Source organism: Ciconia boyciana, chromosome 1 (genome assembly GCF_034638445.1).
Source record: "Ciconia boyciana chromosome 1, ASM3463844v1, whole genome shotgun sequence".
Taxonomy (NCBI): domain Eukaryota; kingdom Metazoa; phylum Chordata; class Aves; order Ciconiiformes; family Ciconiidae; genus Ciconia; species Ciconia boyciana.
The window spans coordinates 219438992-219454237 of NC_132934.1; the positions used below are offsets into that span (position 1 = coordinate 219438992).

Sequence of the window (15246 nt, forward strand, 5' to 3'; positions counted from 1 at the left end):
GCCTCCTCCTCCTCCTCCTCCTCCTCCTCCTCCTCCTCCTCCTCCTCCTCCTCCCCGGCTGTGAGGGGCCGCAGTGGGAGCCAGAGATCCCCGGGGTTCACCCCAAAAACCTCCCCCGCCTGCAAGACCCCCCGCCACGAGTCAAACGCTCGTCCCTTCTCTCAATAAATAAATAACTTAAACGAGGGGAGGCCCCACTGGCAGGACCCCCCTGAAATTGTCTGACCAGGACCCGCCGCCCCCTGCCCCCCAATCCCCCCCACCCCACCATTACCCAGCACCCAGGGGTGGCGGCCGCGGGGGTCCCGGTGCTCCCACCGGCTGCTGGTGCCGGCTGCTGCTGGTGATGGCGGGACGCACGGATGCGGGATGCGCGGCCGCGGGATGCGGGATTTGCAACCGCGGGATGCGGGATCCGGGATGCTCGGCCGCGGGACGCGGGATTTGCAACCGCGGGATCCGGGATTTGCAACCACGGGATCCGGGACGCGCGGCCACAGGATCCGGGATTTGCAACCGCGGGATCCGGGATGCTCGGCCGCGGGATGCGGGATTTGCAACCGCGGGATGGAGGGCCGCGGCTACTTGCGGAGCTGGAGGCTCTCCAGGAGGACGCGCTTGTGGCCGGGGTCCAGCACGCCGGCCTCCTCCAGGTCCTCCTCCGTGATGTCGCTGGGGAGGGGGTGCAGGCGTGGGGCTCGCCGCCCCTGGGGGGGTCCCCCAGCCCCGGGGGGGACCCCGTTCCGTGGGCGCAGGAGCCCCTGCGGGGGTTGCTGGGTGCCCACTCAGCCTCCTCCCCAGCCTCCCGCTCAGCGGGGACCCCCAGGGCAGCCCTCCCGCCCCCCCCCCGGGGGTCTCCCCACGGCAGGGGGTCTCCCCACGGCAGCGGGGGTCTCCCCACGGCAGGGGGTCTCCCCACGGCAGGGTGCCCCCCCCACCCCCAAGGGAGGACGTAGACCCCGGGGTGGGTTGGGGTCCCCCCCACCGCCCCGGGGGGGGCCGCTCACCTGAGGAACTCCAGGTCGTCCCAGCCGTTGCGCACCAGCCCCTCCTCGTACCGCTCCAGCCCCAGCGCCCGCAGCCACTCGCCCACGCCGGGCACGGCGCCCACGCCACGGCCCGCCTGGCACAGCGCCTGCGCGGCAGCACCCGCACCGTCGGCCCTGCGTCGCCCCCGCCCCGCACTCCGGGCTGGGACCACCACGGGGGGGGCTCCTCCCGGTGCTGGGGGCCATGCCCAGACCCCCCTGCCCCATCCCGGCTGCTCCTCGGGGCAGGGGGTGCGGGCAGCCCCTGGCCCCAGAGGCGGGGGGCTGAGGCAGGATGGGTGCCCGTGCCCCCCGGCTCTGCCCCACAGCGGCACAGCCCCACGCCCCGACGCAGCCCGAAGCATCGCTGCACCCCCTGATGGAGGGTGCCGGGGGTCCCAGCACCCTGACACCCCCCCCCACCCCAAACACCCACCTCCTCAGCCAGGTCCTCCTGGATGCTCTCCCGGATGGAGTGGGGGGGGAAGGCAAGGGGGCGGCCGTAGTCGGGGTGCAGGCAGCGGGGGGGCAGCTCCAACCGCCCCCCCTTGGCCAGCAGCGGTGGGGGGGGGGCCGCTCGCCCCTTCCCGCCGGCGTAGTCCACCTCGCTCAGCGTCTTGGCCATCTGCAGCACCGAGCAGGAGCGGTCGTCCAGCAGCCCCCCCGCCGCGGGCAGCCCCCCGGGTGCGGGCAGCCCCCCGGCAGCGGGGGTCCCGCCGGGCCCCTCCAGCCCAAAGCCGGCCCCGACGGACGCCGGGGGCCGGGGGTGCAGCTTGGGCGGGGGGGACTCGCCAAAGGCGGCACTGCCGGCGGCCGGCCGCGGTTTGGGCTCCTCGCGGCCGGTGGGCACCGGCAGCTCCTTGGCACTGCCGTAGAAGGGGCTGGGGGGCAGCTCCAGCTCCCGCGGCAGCGGCGGCGGGGGGAAATCCGGTGGCGGCAGGTTGAGGGTGCCGGCGTCCTCGTCCGAGGAGCTCTCCTCACCGCGGCACGCCGGCGGCTGCCCGGCCGAGGGGTGCCGGCGTCGCTCCGGCACTGCCAGCTGCACCTTGGCCTTGGGGGCAGGGGGTTTGCCGGGGTCCCCGGGCGCCAGGAGCTGGTGCGGGACCCCCTCCAGCACGTAGTACGCCGGGTTGTTGAAGCTGTTCTTCAGCGGCCCCCCCGCCGGCTCCGGCATCGCCTCCGCCTTGGACCTGCGGGCACAGGGGTGAGCGTGGCACCCCTGGGTGCGGGGGGGGCCGGCGGGCGTCCCCCCGGCCCTGCCCGCCCCCTCTCACCGGCTCGGGGCGGCCTCGTCCCTGGTGGTGCCGCGGGGCGGGGCGGGGGGCCGGGGGGCCGGGGCGGCGCTGCCCTTCTCGGGCTCCTCCGGGAGCTTCGCCGGGGCGGTGGCGGGCGGCTCGGCACCGGTGGGCTTCCGCCCTGCCGACCTGGGCGACAAGAGGTGTCGGGTGCCCCATGGGGCTCGGCCACCCCGGGACGGGGCTCAGACCCCCAGCGTGGGGCCAGCGCCACTCTCGGAGGCACCGAGCCCCCCGGGCCCTGACCCCGCGGCACAGAGCCAGCACCGGGACTGTCCCCAGCCACGTCACATACGCCATGCCGGAGGGATGCTCGGAGCGATACCTCTGCTCCTGTGGCACCGCGGGGGTGCTTCAGCCCCCCCGGCCCCCCCCAGGACCCCCAGCCGGGGGCCACTGGTGCTCCCCCACCCCACCCCGCCGAGCCCCGGCCCCCGTACTTGGCATAGTCCTGGTTGGCTCTGGCACCCAGCGGCGCCTTCCCTTTGCCAGCCGCCGTCTCGTCCTTATCGATGCTGATCCACTCTGCCAGGGGACAGCGGCTCAGCGGGGGGGGTCCCATCCCCGCCGTCCCCCCCCGGGGTGGGGGTCCTCACCGTAGAGCCTCTCACGGGTGCCCAAGCGCTCGGCAGGCACCCGGACCTTCATGGAGCCGCGGATGTTGCCCGTCTCCTCGCCCCGGTGCGACAGGTAGGTGAGGAACTGCTGTGCCGTGCTGCCGATCATGGACTTCAGGGCGATGACGCACTCCCCTGGGGACGGCAGCGGCGGGGGGATCGGGGGTCCGCATCCCCAAGGGAGGGACCCCCCCCCGCCCCAGGAGGACGGCGCGGTGCCGGGGAGCCGGCGCGGGCACTCACCGTAGGACTCGTAGCCGTCGAGGGATTTGACGGTGAGCAGGAGGTGCTGGTCCTGCAGGTACTCGATCTCGGAGAGGATGGGCTTCAGCTGCGGGCAAGGGACGGGACGCTGGCACTGGGGGGGGTCTCCCTGCCAGCAGCATCCCCTCCCCACCCAGCGCCAGCCCTGCCCGGCCCCGGCCCCTCCTCACCGTGGGCAGCTGCCGGGACGACCACTGCACCTTGAGGAAGTTGATGTTGTCGCTGCTCTGGCTGTCGTTCTCGAAGCTCTTCTTGAACTCTGCGGTGGGGACGACCACGACACGGCACGGCCCCCCGTCAGCCCCCCGGGGACCGACCGTGCCGAGCCCCTCCCCGGCAGACCCCCGCCGCCGAACCGGCCCCTCACCTTCCAGGCAGGTGGAATAAAACTCGATGAAGAACTTGGTGCGGCTGGCCGTCTTCACGATGGCCTCGATGCTCTCGAACTCGATGTACGCCTGCTCGGAGGACTTGGAGAGCCCTCCAGGGAGAGGCGAGGTGTCGGGACCCCCCCCCCGCCCCCGGCAATTTTCCAACCCCCCCCCCCAACTCTTGAGGGAGGGGTGGGACCCGCAGGGAGGGGAGCGGGGTGTCCCCTTTGGCACAGGCACCTTTTTTGGAGACGAACTGGGACGTCACCCCCACCTCGAAGGAGCCGAAGACGGGCGAGTGGTCGCTGGTGACGATGTCGTCCGTGCACCCTGCGGCCAGCCGGGATGGGGAGGGGGTGTCAGGTGGGGGGGGGGACAACGGTGTCCCGGGGGGGGGACACACACGTGATGTCCCGGGGGGGACACACGCAGCTCACCGTAAGCGTTGCAGTTGATGTGCGTCTCGGGGTAGGACTTCCAGAGGATGCGGTCGCACCAGGACGGCACGTTGGTGCGGACCTGGCAGGGGCGGGGAGGGGGTATCAGGCTGGGCTGTGTCCCCCCCCCCGACCCCCACCCACCCCAATACTTACCCCCGTGGGCTTCTGCTTGTGCCAGACGTAGGTGTCCCGGGAGCCCCGCTCGTAGCGGTAGGTGGGGGGGAAGGTGATCTCCTCCTCGCCTGCACCCACAGCGGGGGGGTCAGGGGGGTCCCGGCAGCGGGGGCTTCCCCCCAGAGCCCCCCCCAGCCCTCACCGAAGCGCAGGAAGACTTTGTGCTTCTCCTTCTCCAGGTTGAGCTGATCCACCTTGAGCAGCGGCTCCAGCTCCTTGCGGCCGATGTAGTTGAGGATCTCCTGCGGGACAGAGGGGCTGGCACGGGGCCCGGGTCGGGGGGACGGACGGACACGGCACCGACAGCACCCCCCCACCCCACCGCCACCCTTCTCCCCACCTGGATGTCCATGTCCAGGCGATAATTGAGGTCCCCGAACCAGAAGAGGTGGGTGAAGCGGAGGGAGATGTCGAAGGAGCTCAGCTGCTTGTCCCCCAGCGAGAGCAGGCGCAGGATGTCCAGGTAGTTCTGGTTCCTCCTGCTCGGGGGTGGGGGGGACACACGGGGACGGGGGTGTCACAGCCCTGGGGCAGGACGAGGCCCGTCCTGGTGTGCGGGTGCTCACCGTGCCGTCTTCTCGTTGCCAGAGGTGAGGTGGCAGTTGACGAAGCCGAAGGACGTGCCGTTGAACATGAAGGAGACGCCCACGGCTCCCTTGTTCCCTGCAGGGACGCGGGGGCGGTGGCAGGATCAGGCCCCGGTGGGCGGCTGCCCCGGCACCCACAGGTTGTCCCCCCCCGGGGGACAGGGACCCAGCTGTCCCTAAGCCCTGGTGACAGGGCACAGGCTCCACCCCAGACTGCGCGGTGCCCAGGCTCCCGGCACGCGGTGCCCAGGCACCCAGAGCCCTCCCCGTGCAACGCACACGCGCCCAGACCCCTCCTCGTGCAACGCACATGCACCCAGACCCCTCCCTGTGCAACGCACACACGTGAAGACCCCTCCCCGTGCCACACACACGTGCCCAGAGCCCTCCTCGTGCAACACACACACGCGGGGACCCCTCCTCGTGCAACGCACACATGCCCAGAGCCCTTCCTGTGCAACACACATGCGCCCAGACCCCTCCCTGTGCAACGCACACGTGCCCAGAGCCCTCCTCGTGCAATGCACACGCGCCCAGACCCCTCCCCGTGCAACGCACACACGTGAAGACCCCTCCCCGTGCAATGCACACGTGCCCAGAGCCCTCCTCGTGCAACGCACACACGTGGGGACCCCTCCTCGTGCAACGCACACATGCCCAGACCCCTCCTCGTGCAACGCACACATGCCCAGAGCCCTCCTCGTGCAACACACACACGCGGGGACCCCTCCTCGTGCAACACACACGTGCCCAGACCCCTCCCCGTGCAACGCACATGCACCCAGACCCCTCCCCGTGCAACGCACACACGTGAAGACCCCTCCCCGTGCAATGCACACGTGCCCAGAGCCCTCCTCGTGCAACACACACATGCGGGGACCCCTCCTCGTGCGACGCACACACGTGGGGACCCCTCCTCGTGCAACGCACACACGTGAAGACCCCTCCCCGTGCAACGCACACATGCCCAGAGCCCTCCTCGTGCAACACACACACGCGGGGACCCCTCCTCGTGCGACGCACACACGTGAAGACCCCTCCCCGTGCAACACGCACATGCCCAGACCCCTCCTTGTGCCACGCGTGTGCCCCAGGCCCCCTCCCCATGCCATGCCCTCCCCCTGCAACACGCACGTGCCCCCGGCGCAGCGCCCGTCCCCGTCCCCGCGGCGCCCACCCAGGGTGTTGGCGATCCCCGTCTTGACGCTGGAGGTGCTGACGTGGCTGATGCGGTTCTCGTGCTCCGGCTTCACCAGCACCACCACCTTGATGTTCCACAGGGACTGCATGGCCACCTGCGGGCCCGGGGCCACCGTGAGACCCCCGCCTCCGCCGGGATGCACCGGGGAGCGGGGGGGGGGGTCCCTGTCCCGTGGGCGCACCCACGGGGGGGGGCTCGTTGCTCCTTCCCCCCCGGCCTCTCCCACCAAAGAGACCACCCCAAAACAGCCGGCGTCGGCAGAGCCGGAGGGCCACCGAGCGTCACCCAGCTCCGTCACCCGGCGGTGCCTGCGTCCCGTGGCCGCCGGGACCCCCAGGTTCCTACCGGGCGGTACTCGACCTCCGTGAAGTCCTTCAGCACGGCGCGGAGGAAATCCACCCACTCCTTGTCGCCCAGGGAATTCTCCTGGGTGCCGAAGACGTAGATGTCGTGGGGGATGGCGACCGTCACCTCGTCCAGCGTCTTCCCCAAACCCTTGGAGGTGAACCACGACGTGATGCTCTTGGGCGGGGGGACGCTGCCTGCGGCGGGGAAGGGAAGGGGAGGGGGGGGGGCGGCACAGTCAGGGGGGGACCCCAGGGCTCAGCCCCCCCCCGGCCCCGCAGCGGGACCCCCCCGGCGCCGCTCACCCATGTTCCAGGTGCCGATGAAGACGGAGATCATGTCGGGCTCGTCCTGGTGGGAATGCTTGTTCTTCATCAGCTGCAGGAGCTGGCAGAAAGCCTCTCGCTTCTGGGGGGGGGGGGGGGGGGGCAGGCAGCGGTGAGCGGGGGCAGAGGGGCTCCCCACGGCCCCCCCGACTCGGCTCAGCCAAACCCGACACCTCCCCGGCACGGGGGGACCGGGCAGGGACCCCCCCGGGGACATCCCCCAGGCAGTGGGCACCCAGCACCCACCCCCGTGGGGGAGCAGGGCTTAAATCCCACCCCCCCAAATCCCTACGAGGGGGGGGACACACACACCCCAGAGCGCGACCCACCCGGGCGCTGACGAAAACGAAGTCCTTGCGTTGCGTTTTATCCTTTTCCTTCTCGAAAACGATGCCCAGTTTGTTCTGCACCCGCTGCGACTTGATCAGCTGCCGGACTGGGGGAGAGCGGGGAGAGGTTGGGAGGGGGACGACAACGCTGGGCTCCGTATGCCCCCCCCAGCTTGGGGTCTGGGGGACGCCCAGGGCATGGGGACACCCAGCTGCTCCCACCCCCGAGCCCCACAGGGACGCTCCCCCTCCGTTCCAGCGCAAAGTCAGCCCCCGGGGCGCAGGGACCCCCCCGCGTCCCCCCCTCCCCACTCACTCTTGTCGTGGGTGAAGGTGTTCCAGTCCTCCTGGGAGTCCTTCTGCTTCTTCAGCACCACCAGCTTCCCCCCCTCCACGTCCACGCTCAGCGTGTACTTCTGCGACTTCCCGATCTTGGTCAGGTCCCCCAGGGTGACGTCCAGCTTCACCTGCCGCGGGACACCGGGTGCTGCGGCGGGGGACGGGGGACACGGGGACACCCAAATCCCCGCCGGGGACCCTTCTGCCGCGGGGCGGGGGGCCGGGACTCACCTCGAAGGTCTGCACCGGGATGCTCTTGGCCTTGCGGGAGAGGGGCTGGGCGGGGGCGGCGGGGGCGGCCGAGCTCATCTCCTGCAGGGCTTTCAGCGCCTGGCAGAGCCGGCGGCACCGGTGGCATCAGCCGAGCACCGGGCACCGCGGCCCCCAGCCCCACCAGTGCCCCCAGCCCCACCAGTGCCCCCCAGCCCCACCAGTGCCCCCCAGCCCCACCAGCTCCATCAGCACCCACAGCCCCCCCCACCCATGGGGTCCCCTCTGTGCCACCCAGGCGGCTCGTTTTGGCCCCGGCAGGAGCCGGCGCAGACCCCTGCCACGGGACCCCCAGCCCGGCACCCGCGGCCTCACCTTCTTCTCGATGCCGGAGAGGAAATCCTTCAGCACGGAGAGCTTCAGCACCAGGCTCTCCAGCTCCTGCTCCCCGCTCTGCCCTGCCGTCTGCAACCCCCGGCACGTCACGGCCAGCGCCGGCACCGGGACGGGACCCCCGGATCCACCCCAGCCCCCCGGCGGGGCACGACCCCCCCCCCCCCGCACCCCCGGCACAAGGGCGGGAGGGGTGGGGGTTTCTCCGCTGGCTTTCCCACCGCCCGCGCGTCCCCGTGGACGGTGCCGTGGGGGGCCCGGCCCCCGGGGGGTTTGGCACCCCCGCGTCCCCCTCACCTGCTGCAGGATCTTGGAGACCATGGGGGAGCTCTGCTGGTCAAACACCTTGGAGAGGATCTCCAGCCCCGCCAGCACCTTGTCCACCTCGCTGGGGAGGGCGAGAGGAGCGGGCTCAGCTTGCGGCACGGCCGGCCGGCCCTCCGGCCCGGTGGCCGGCACCCACCTGTGTAGCCGTTTGCAGGAGGTGACGAGGGTCTTGTTGAGGTGGGGGAGGCTGCTGGCCCCCCCTTTCACCGCCTCCAGGTCCAGCGTGTAGCTGCCCTTCAGGTACTCGTGGGAGATGCTGCTCAGGCCGTTGGTGCTGCCGGGAGGGAGCACGGAGGGTGAGGAGCCGGCAGGGACGGGCAGGGGACGGGCAGGGGCGCAGACCCTCACCTCTCCGCCGGCCCCTCCGGCACGGCCGGCCCCGGGCCGGTGGGGCTGAGCCCCGCCGAGGTGCCGGAGAAGCTGGTGGAGCCGGAGCGCGGCGGCAGCGGCGGCTTTTCGTCCTCTCCATCTGCAACGGGGCGACGCGGGGGGTCGGTCACGGCCCCTGTGGGCACCGGGGGTCCCGGGAGCCCAGCCGGCCGCCCGGGCGGCCCTGCCGTACCCGAGTAGTCCCTGTCCTCCGCCGTCTCCTTCTCCTTCTCCCTCTCGACGGGGAAGAGGAGGGTGCAGACCAGCCCCTGGTTGGGCTGCAGGTACAGGGCGATCAGCTCGCTCAGCGTCTTGAACCGTCTCACCTGCACCCCCTGCGACGTCTGCGGGGACACGGGCACCGTCACCGCCCGCGGCCGGGGCACCGTCACCCCCCGGGCAGGGATCCCCACCGGGCAGGGACCCCACCGGGCAGGGGTACCCCCCGCGCAGGACGGGGGGGGGGGGCCGACCCCGCAGCCCCAAGGCCGAGCCCCACGGGGAGCGGGACCCGGTGCACGCGGCACCCCGCCGCGATGCCGCGGCTGCCTGCCGGGAGGGCTGGCAGGGTGCGGGCAGCAGGCAGCGGCCATCCCTCGGCCTCCTCCCTCCCGGGGGCGGCTTTTTCCTGCCCGGACGGCACAAAGGGGTTTCTGTTGCTCTAAAAATACCCAGCGGCACCGGCCAGCCGAGACGGGCGCTGCCAAACTGCCCAGCCGTGCCGGAGAGCCGGGCACGCTCACGGCACAGGGCCAAGGCCGAGCCTTGCCGAGCCGCCCGGCCGTGCCGGAGAGCCGGGCACGCAGGAGCCGGGTGCGAGCTGGGGGGGGGTGGTGGGGGGGGGTCCCGGCACCCCGACCTCCCGCAGCCCACCCGTGGGGGGGTCCCGGCTCCCGAAGGGCCGGGGCGTGTCCCGTGTGGCGGGGGTCCCTGCCCACCTGCACGGCCAGGAAGTCCTCCTCGTCGGGCAGGATGCGGTAGGTGTGGACGTGCTTCTGGAACCTGCGGGCAGACGTCAGGCGGGGGACAACGGCGGGGACGGCGTCCCCCCACCTGCCTGCACACACCCCCCCCCTCACGCCCCACGGGGACACCGGGCACCCGTCCTGCGGGGACCCCCGCGTCACCGGCCGGGCACGAGCAGCCGCGACGAGGAGCTCCGGTAGTGCCGTTGCCCGTGGCGTGCAACGAGCTGCCAGGTCTCAGCCCGGCTCCCGTAGGAAAATACCTTCGGGACGGGTGCTGGGGGTCCCAGAGTTGACCCCTCCCGCTCGCTCCGAGGGGGACCCCGCGATCGACACCCCCGTGTCCCCGGGCGGTGCTGCAGCCTGCCCCGCGCCATGCCACCCATCCCGGCCCCGCTGCCCATCCGTGCGCCGGAGCGGGCGTCCCCTGCCCGCGCCGCCGGCAGGAGCAGGCAGCCGCTGGCAGCCGGGAGGCCAGGAAACAATTTATTTTTCAATGGAAGCTCACAGGAACCGGGGACGCGATCCCGGGGCAGGGGGTGACGAGCGGCGCTGAGAGACGGGGTGCCGACGCCAGCGGGCGCAGGGAGCCGGACCGGGACCCCGCGCGTGTCCCCGTCCCCTCTGCGGCAGGGGGACACCGGGAGCCGGGGACCCCCGGCACGGCCAGACCTCCCGCCCCGGTACCGGTGGCAGGGACGGTGGCTCCCGGGCTGGCCCCCGGCCACGGCGCTCGCGGAGGTCACCGTGAACATAGAGGCGGCTGTCACCGCGCCAGGGCCACCTGTCAGCGGGACCGAGCTCGGCTGCGGTGTCCCCTGCCCCGGTGGCACCCCACCGCAGGGCTGGGGGACCGGGGCCAGGCAGCGTCCCCCTGCCGCCATGCCATGCCCCCGGAGGGGGTGCCATGGCCTGCGGTGCTGGGTCCCCTGGTGCCACCCCGCTCCCTACGGCGTTGGGTCCCCTGGTGTCACCCCACATGCCACATTGCTGGGTCCCCTGGTGCCACCCCACTCGCCATGGCGTCGGGTCCCCTGGTGTCACCCCACGTGCCACATTGCTGGGTCCCCTGGTGCCACCCCACTTGCCCCATGGCGTCGGGTCCCCTGGTGTCACCCCACGTGCCCCATGGCATCGGGTCCCCTGGTGTCACCCCACGTGCCACATTGCTGGGTCCCCTGGTGCCACCCCACTTGCCCCATGGCGTCGGGTCCCCTGGTGCCACCCTGCTCCCCACAGTGCCAGGTCCCCTGGTGTCACCCCGCTCCCCAGGGCACTGGGTTCCCGGTGTCACCCCACTTGCCACATTGCTGGGTCCCCTGGTGCCACCCCACTCCCCACGGCGCCGGGTCCCTGGCCCCTGCCCCTGCCCCTCCAGCCCCCGCAGCGAGCAGGGGCACGGCGCGAGCATCCCCCGACGGGCTCCAGAAAGGGGACCCCCCCATCTCTGCCCCCCCCCCGGGGTGCAGCACCCGCTCCCCCAGCACCAGGGCTGCTCCTGGGTGCCCCGATGCCCAGCCAGGGGTCATGGGGGGCCATGGAGAACCCCTAATTGGGGGGGGGGGGCTGAACGGGAACCTTCTCTGGGGGGCCATAGGGAAAACCCTCCGGGGGGAGGGTAAGGGAAACCCCGCTGAGCGATCTGGGGGTCCCCAACACAAAGGAATCCGGCGGGGGGGTGTCAACATGGAAGACCCCAAACTGGTGTCAGGGGGCTCTGTCTGGGGCCCCCAGGTGGTGGGATCGGGGGGGACACACACAGAGACCCCCAGCTGGGGGGTCACAAGGGGTCTCCCAGGGAAGCCCTAAAGCACAGGCGGAGCCTCCACAGCAGAAACCCCACGGGGGGCGATGGGGGGGGCGCATGGGGAACCCCGAATGGGGGGCAGAGGGGGGCCCACAGGGGGAACCCCGGGTGGGGGGAGCGCAGGGGGGGTCTCTATGGGTAACCCCGGGGGGGGACCCTAAGGGGACCCCAACTGGAGGGGTGGGAGGCTGGGGGGGACCCCCACGCGTGCCGTGCTGGGGGGCCGCCCCCCCGCCCGCCCAGCCCCGCACGGCTCGCGGCTGCTATTTTGGCGAGTAATCCCCGGCGGCCGGGGAGCGCCGGGGCTGCCGGCACAAAGAGCCATTATGTGGGAGCGTGGCCGCCAGCGAGCGCCGGGGCTCCCCGCCGGCACTGCCACGCCAGCCGGCATCCCGCCACGGCCCGGCCGGCACAGCGCAGACCGCCCCGCACCCCCAAAGAGGGGGCACCCACCGCCCTCCTCCGCCGCGTGCCGAGAGCGGGGTGCAGACGCCCCGGCGACGGGCACACCGCACGGGGATGGTCCCCACCGGCATCGCCCACCAGCCGCCAACCGGCGATGCCAGCACCGTCACCGCCTGCTCCGGTGAAGCCCCCACGTGCCGTGGCCGGCCTGGCGGAGGCCGCAGAGCGTCGGCGGGAGGGTTAAAGGAAGACGGTGCTGCCGGGATCCCGGCGCAGTTCCCTTTCCTCCTCCTGCCCCCGCAGCTATTTTTAGGCCCCTGCGGCCGCTGCCGACGAGCCCGGCAGCCCCGGCCACCCCCACGCCGGCAAGGGGGCTGCTCGGTGGGACCGCGGCACGCTCCTGCCCACCGCCCGGGCAGGGACCCCCACCGGTCCTCACCATGGCAGGGTCCGGCACAGCCGCCCACCATGGCATCCCCAGGCCCAGGTCTGCCCTGCTGCGGGGTCCCAGGCCCTGGTGCGGCCACACGGCACCCGCAGCCGGGCCGGTGGCATGGAGGTGGCGGTGGAGGCCGGAGACGGTGAGCCCCCGGGAAAAACCACTGCCGGGCCAGGCAGCCTGCCAGGGCCAGCGGCGCAGGAGGACGCCGGCCTCTGAGCCGGCTCCATGGCGGGGACGCCACGTTACCACCGCCAGCACCAGGCCAGGCGGGGGAGACGCCGGTGCCGGACCCCCCCTTGCCCTGGCATCTGCACCGAGATCCTGGCTGCAGCCCCCTGCCACCCACCCAGGTGCCCCCGCCCTGCCGCCGGTGCTGTGTCCCTGGTGCCGCCGGCCACCCTGGCTTCACGGCGCGGAGCTGGTGGCCACAGTCACGCTGCACCCACACGGCCGGGAAACCGAATTTGCACGAGCCACCGGCCGCGGGGAAGGAGGATGGTGCCACCGCAGAGGCTGCACGCCCTGCACCGGCACGGCACACGGCACAGCCCCAGGCCAGGGCAGGCCAGCTCGCGGCGGACTCCTGGTTCTCCCTCATTTGCCATAAGGAGCCAGCGGCTGCCAGCGCCCACGGGCTCTCGGGGAGCGGAAAAGCCTCATTTCGAGGTGCCCTTGCCACCGCGCCGCACCGCCTGCCCCGCAACCACATCAAGGTCCCGGCGCTGGCACAGGCAGCCAGCCCCGAGCAGAGCCGACGGCGCGTCCCGGGAGCACCCCGGCACGGCACCGAGCCGCGCTGCCAACACGCCGAGGTGCCGGCGAGGCCCAAGGGACGGCAGGGCGGCCGGGCTCTGCGGCACGGTGACGGCCGGGCTGCTGTCCCGGTGTCACCGCGCACTCAGTCCCAGGGCCGGCACGGCCACGGGGCAGGGGGTGGCAGCGGCCTGGGGACCCCCGGGCTGTCTGCACTCACCCGTGGCCTGGCACCAGCCGGCGTTGCCGCAGGAGCCCCCGAGCCCCGCAGCGCGACCCATGGGCACAGAGCCGTCCCCCCCAGCAGCCCCCCTGGGCTGGGGCCCCCCACCCGCGGCTGTGGGCACCCACTGCCCACCCGGCCCCTCTGTGCCCATTTCCCAGTGCCGGTGACCCCCGTGTCCAGTGGGGCCCCCCGGGGCGGTGGGGGGGTCCCCCCCGTGCCTGCTGCCCTCTGGGTGTCGGTGCCCCCCGGTGCTCCCCCAGACACCCCGCCCGTGTCCGCCGCTGCTCCCCCCGCTACCCCACCAGTCTCCCCCAGATCCCCACCAGTCTCCCCCCAGACCCCGCTGTTGCTCCCCTGGATCCCCTCCGCTGCCCCCACCGTGGCCCCCGGTACCTCGCCGGTGCTCCCCTGCTGCTCCCCGGTACCCCCGCCATGCCCCTCCCGGTGCCCCCCGCTGCCACCCACTGTGGCCCCCAGACCCCTCCGGGACCCCCGGCCCCCTCCAGTGCCGCCCCGATGCTCCCCGTTCCCGCCCACCGTGGCCCCCCGCCACCTCGCTGGTGCTCCCCACACCCCCGGTGCCCCCCGCTGCCTCCCCGTGCCCCCAGACTCCCCGGTGTCCCCCGCTGCTCCCCGGCCCCTCTCCGGTGCCGTCCCCAATGCCCCCCGTTCCCCCTCGGTGCCGCCCACCGTGGCCCCCGCCACCTCGCCGGTGCTCCCCAGACCCCCGGTGTGTGTCCCCCCCCGCTGCTCCCCAAGCCCCTCTCCGGTGCCGCCCCGGTGCCCCCGTTCCCGCCCCCGCGGCCCCCAGTACCTCGCCGGTGCCCCCGCGGCCCCCCGTCCCCGCCGGCGCCCCCGCCGCCCCCGGCCGCACTCACAGCAGGCACAGCGCGTAGGCCCCCGCCACGCTCTCGCTGTCCCGCACCAGGAAGCTCCGTCCCGCCCGGCCCGCGCCAGCTGCTCCTCGGCCGCGGCCCGGCTCAGGTCCCGGTGGTACCAGGGCGGCGGCGCCGGCCCCCGCGCCCCCGCGCCCGCCATGCTCCGCCGCCGGGGCCGCGCCGCGGGCCGCGCTCGGCGCTGGGGCGGGCGGGGGCAGCGGAGGAGGGAGGGGAGGGAGGGGCGGGGCGGGGAGGGAGGGAGGAGGGAGGAGGGGCGGGGAGGGCGGGCGGCGGCACCGGGAAGCGGGCGGCGGCACCGGGGGGCACCGGGGACACCGGGGATGGGGACACCGGGGGGACGGGGACACCGGGGGACACCGGGGATGGGGACACCGGGGGATGGGGACACCGGGGGGGAGCACCGGGGGACACCGGGGATGGGGACACCGGGGGATGGGGACACCGGGGGGACGGGGACACCGGGGGGGAGCACCGGGGGACACCGGGGATGGGGACACCGGGGGATGGGGACACCGGGGGGACGGGGACACCGGGGGGGGAGCACCGGGGACACCGGGGATGGGGACACCGGGGGATGGGGACACCGGGGGGACGGGGACATCGGGGGGGGAGACCACCAGGGGACGGGGACACCGGGGGCGGGCGGCACCGGGGGCGGAGCACCGAGGGACACAGGGGATGGGGACACCGGGGGATGGGGACACCGGGGGGACGGGGACACCGGGGGAGCACCGGGGGGAGACCACCAGGGGGACAGGGACACCGGGGGCGGAGCACCGGGGGACACCGGGGGATGGGGACACCGGGGATGGGGACACCGGGGGGACGGGGACACCGGGGGAGCACCGGGGAGCGGGCAGTGGCACCGGGGGACGGGGGACACCGGGGGACGGGCGGTGGCACCGGCGGGAGGAGACCGGGAAGGGCGGGTCGGGGCCGTGGAGCCGGGGGGGGCCGAGGGCAGGAGCGGGCACCGGGCTGCGAGGGGGGCCAGGACCGGGGCCGGGGGCTCAAAGGACGGGGGGGGCATGGCCCGGTCTGGCACGGGAATGGCAGCGCCGGGACCAGGGACCCCCCCACGGCGGCGGGGCCGGGAGGGCTGCACCCCGCTTTGTCTGAAGCCGGGCACCCCCC

General features: G+C 73.8%; 1 protein-coding gene across 1 annotated transcript; it reads right to left on the reverse strand.

The window, feature by feature from the left end:
* Positions 1–210: 210 nt before the first annotated feature.
* Positions 211–14299, reverse strand: INPPL1 (inositol polyphosphate phosphatase like 1). The gene is given in 29 exon segments (XM_072851010.1): positions 211–672; positions 1008–1135; positions 1465–2218; positions 2303–2452; positions 2764–2848; positions 2920–3075; positions 3184–3271; positions 3375–3463; positions 3572–3685; positions 3816–3905; positions 4013–4094; positions 4169–4257; positions 4332–4431; positions 4530–4668; positions 4756–4852; positions 5954–6071; positions 6323–6519; positions 6628–6730; positions 6978–7084; positions 7294–7444; positions 7548–7646; positions 7902–7991; positions 8217–8307; positions 8383–8520; positions 8595–8715; positions 8809–8959; positions 9554–9617; positions 14092–14146; positions 14149–14299. Coding segments are annotated over 29 exon segments (3840 nt in total). The 5' UTR covers positions 14252–14299; the 3' UTR covers positions 211–581.
* Positions 14300–15246: the final 947 nt, after the last annotated feature.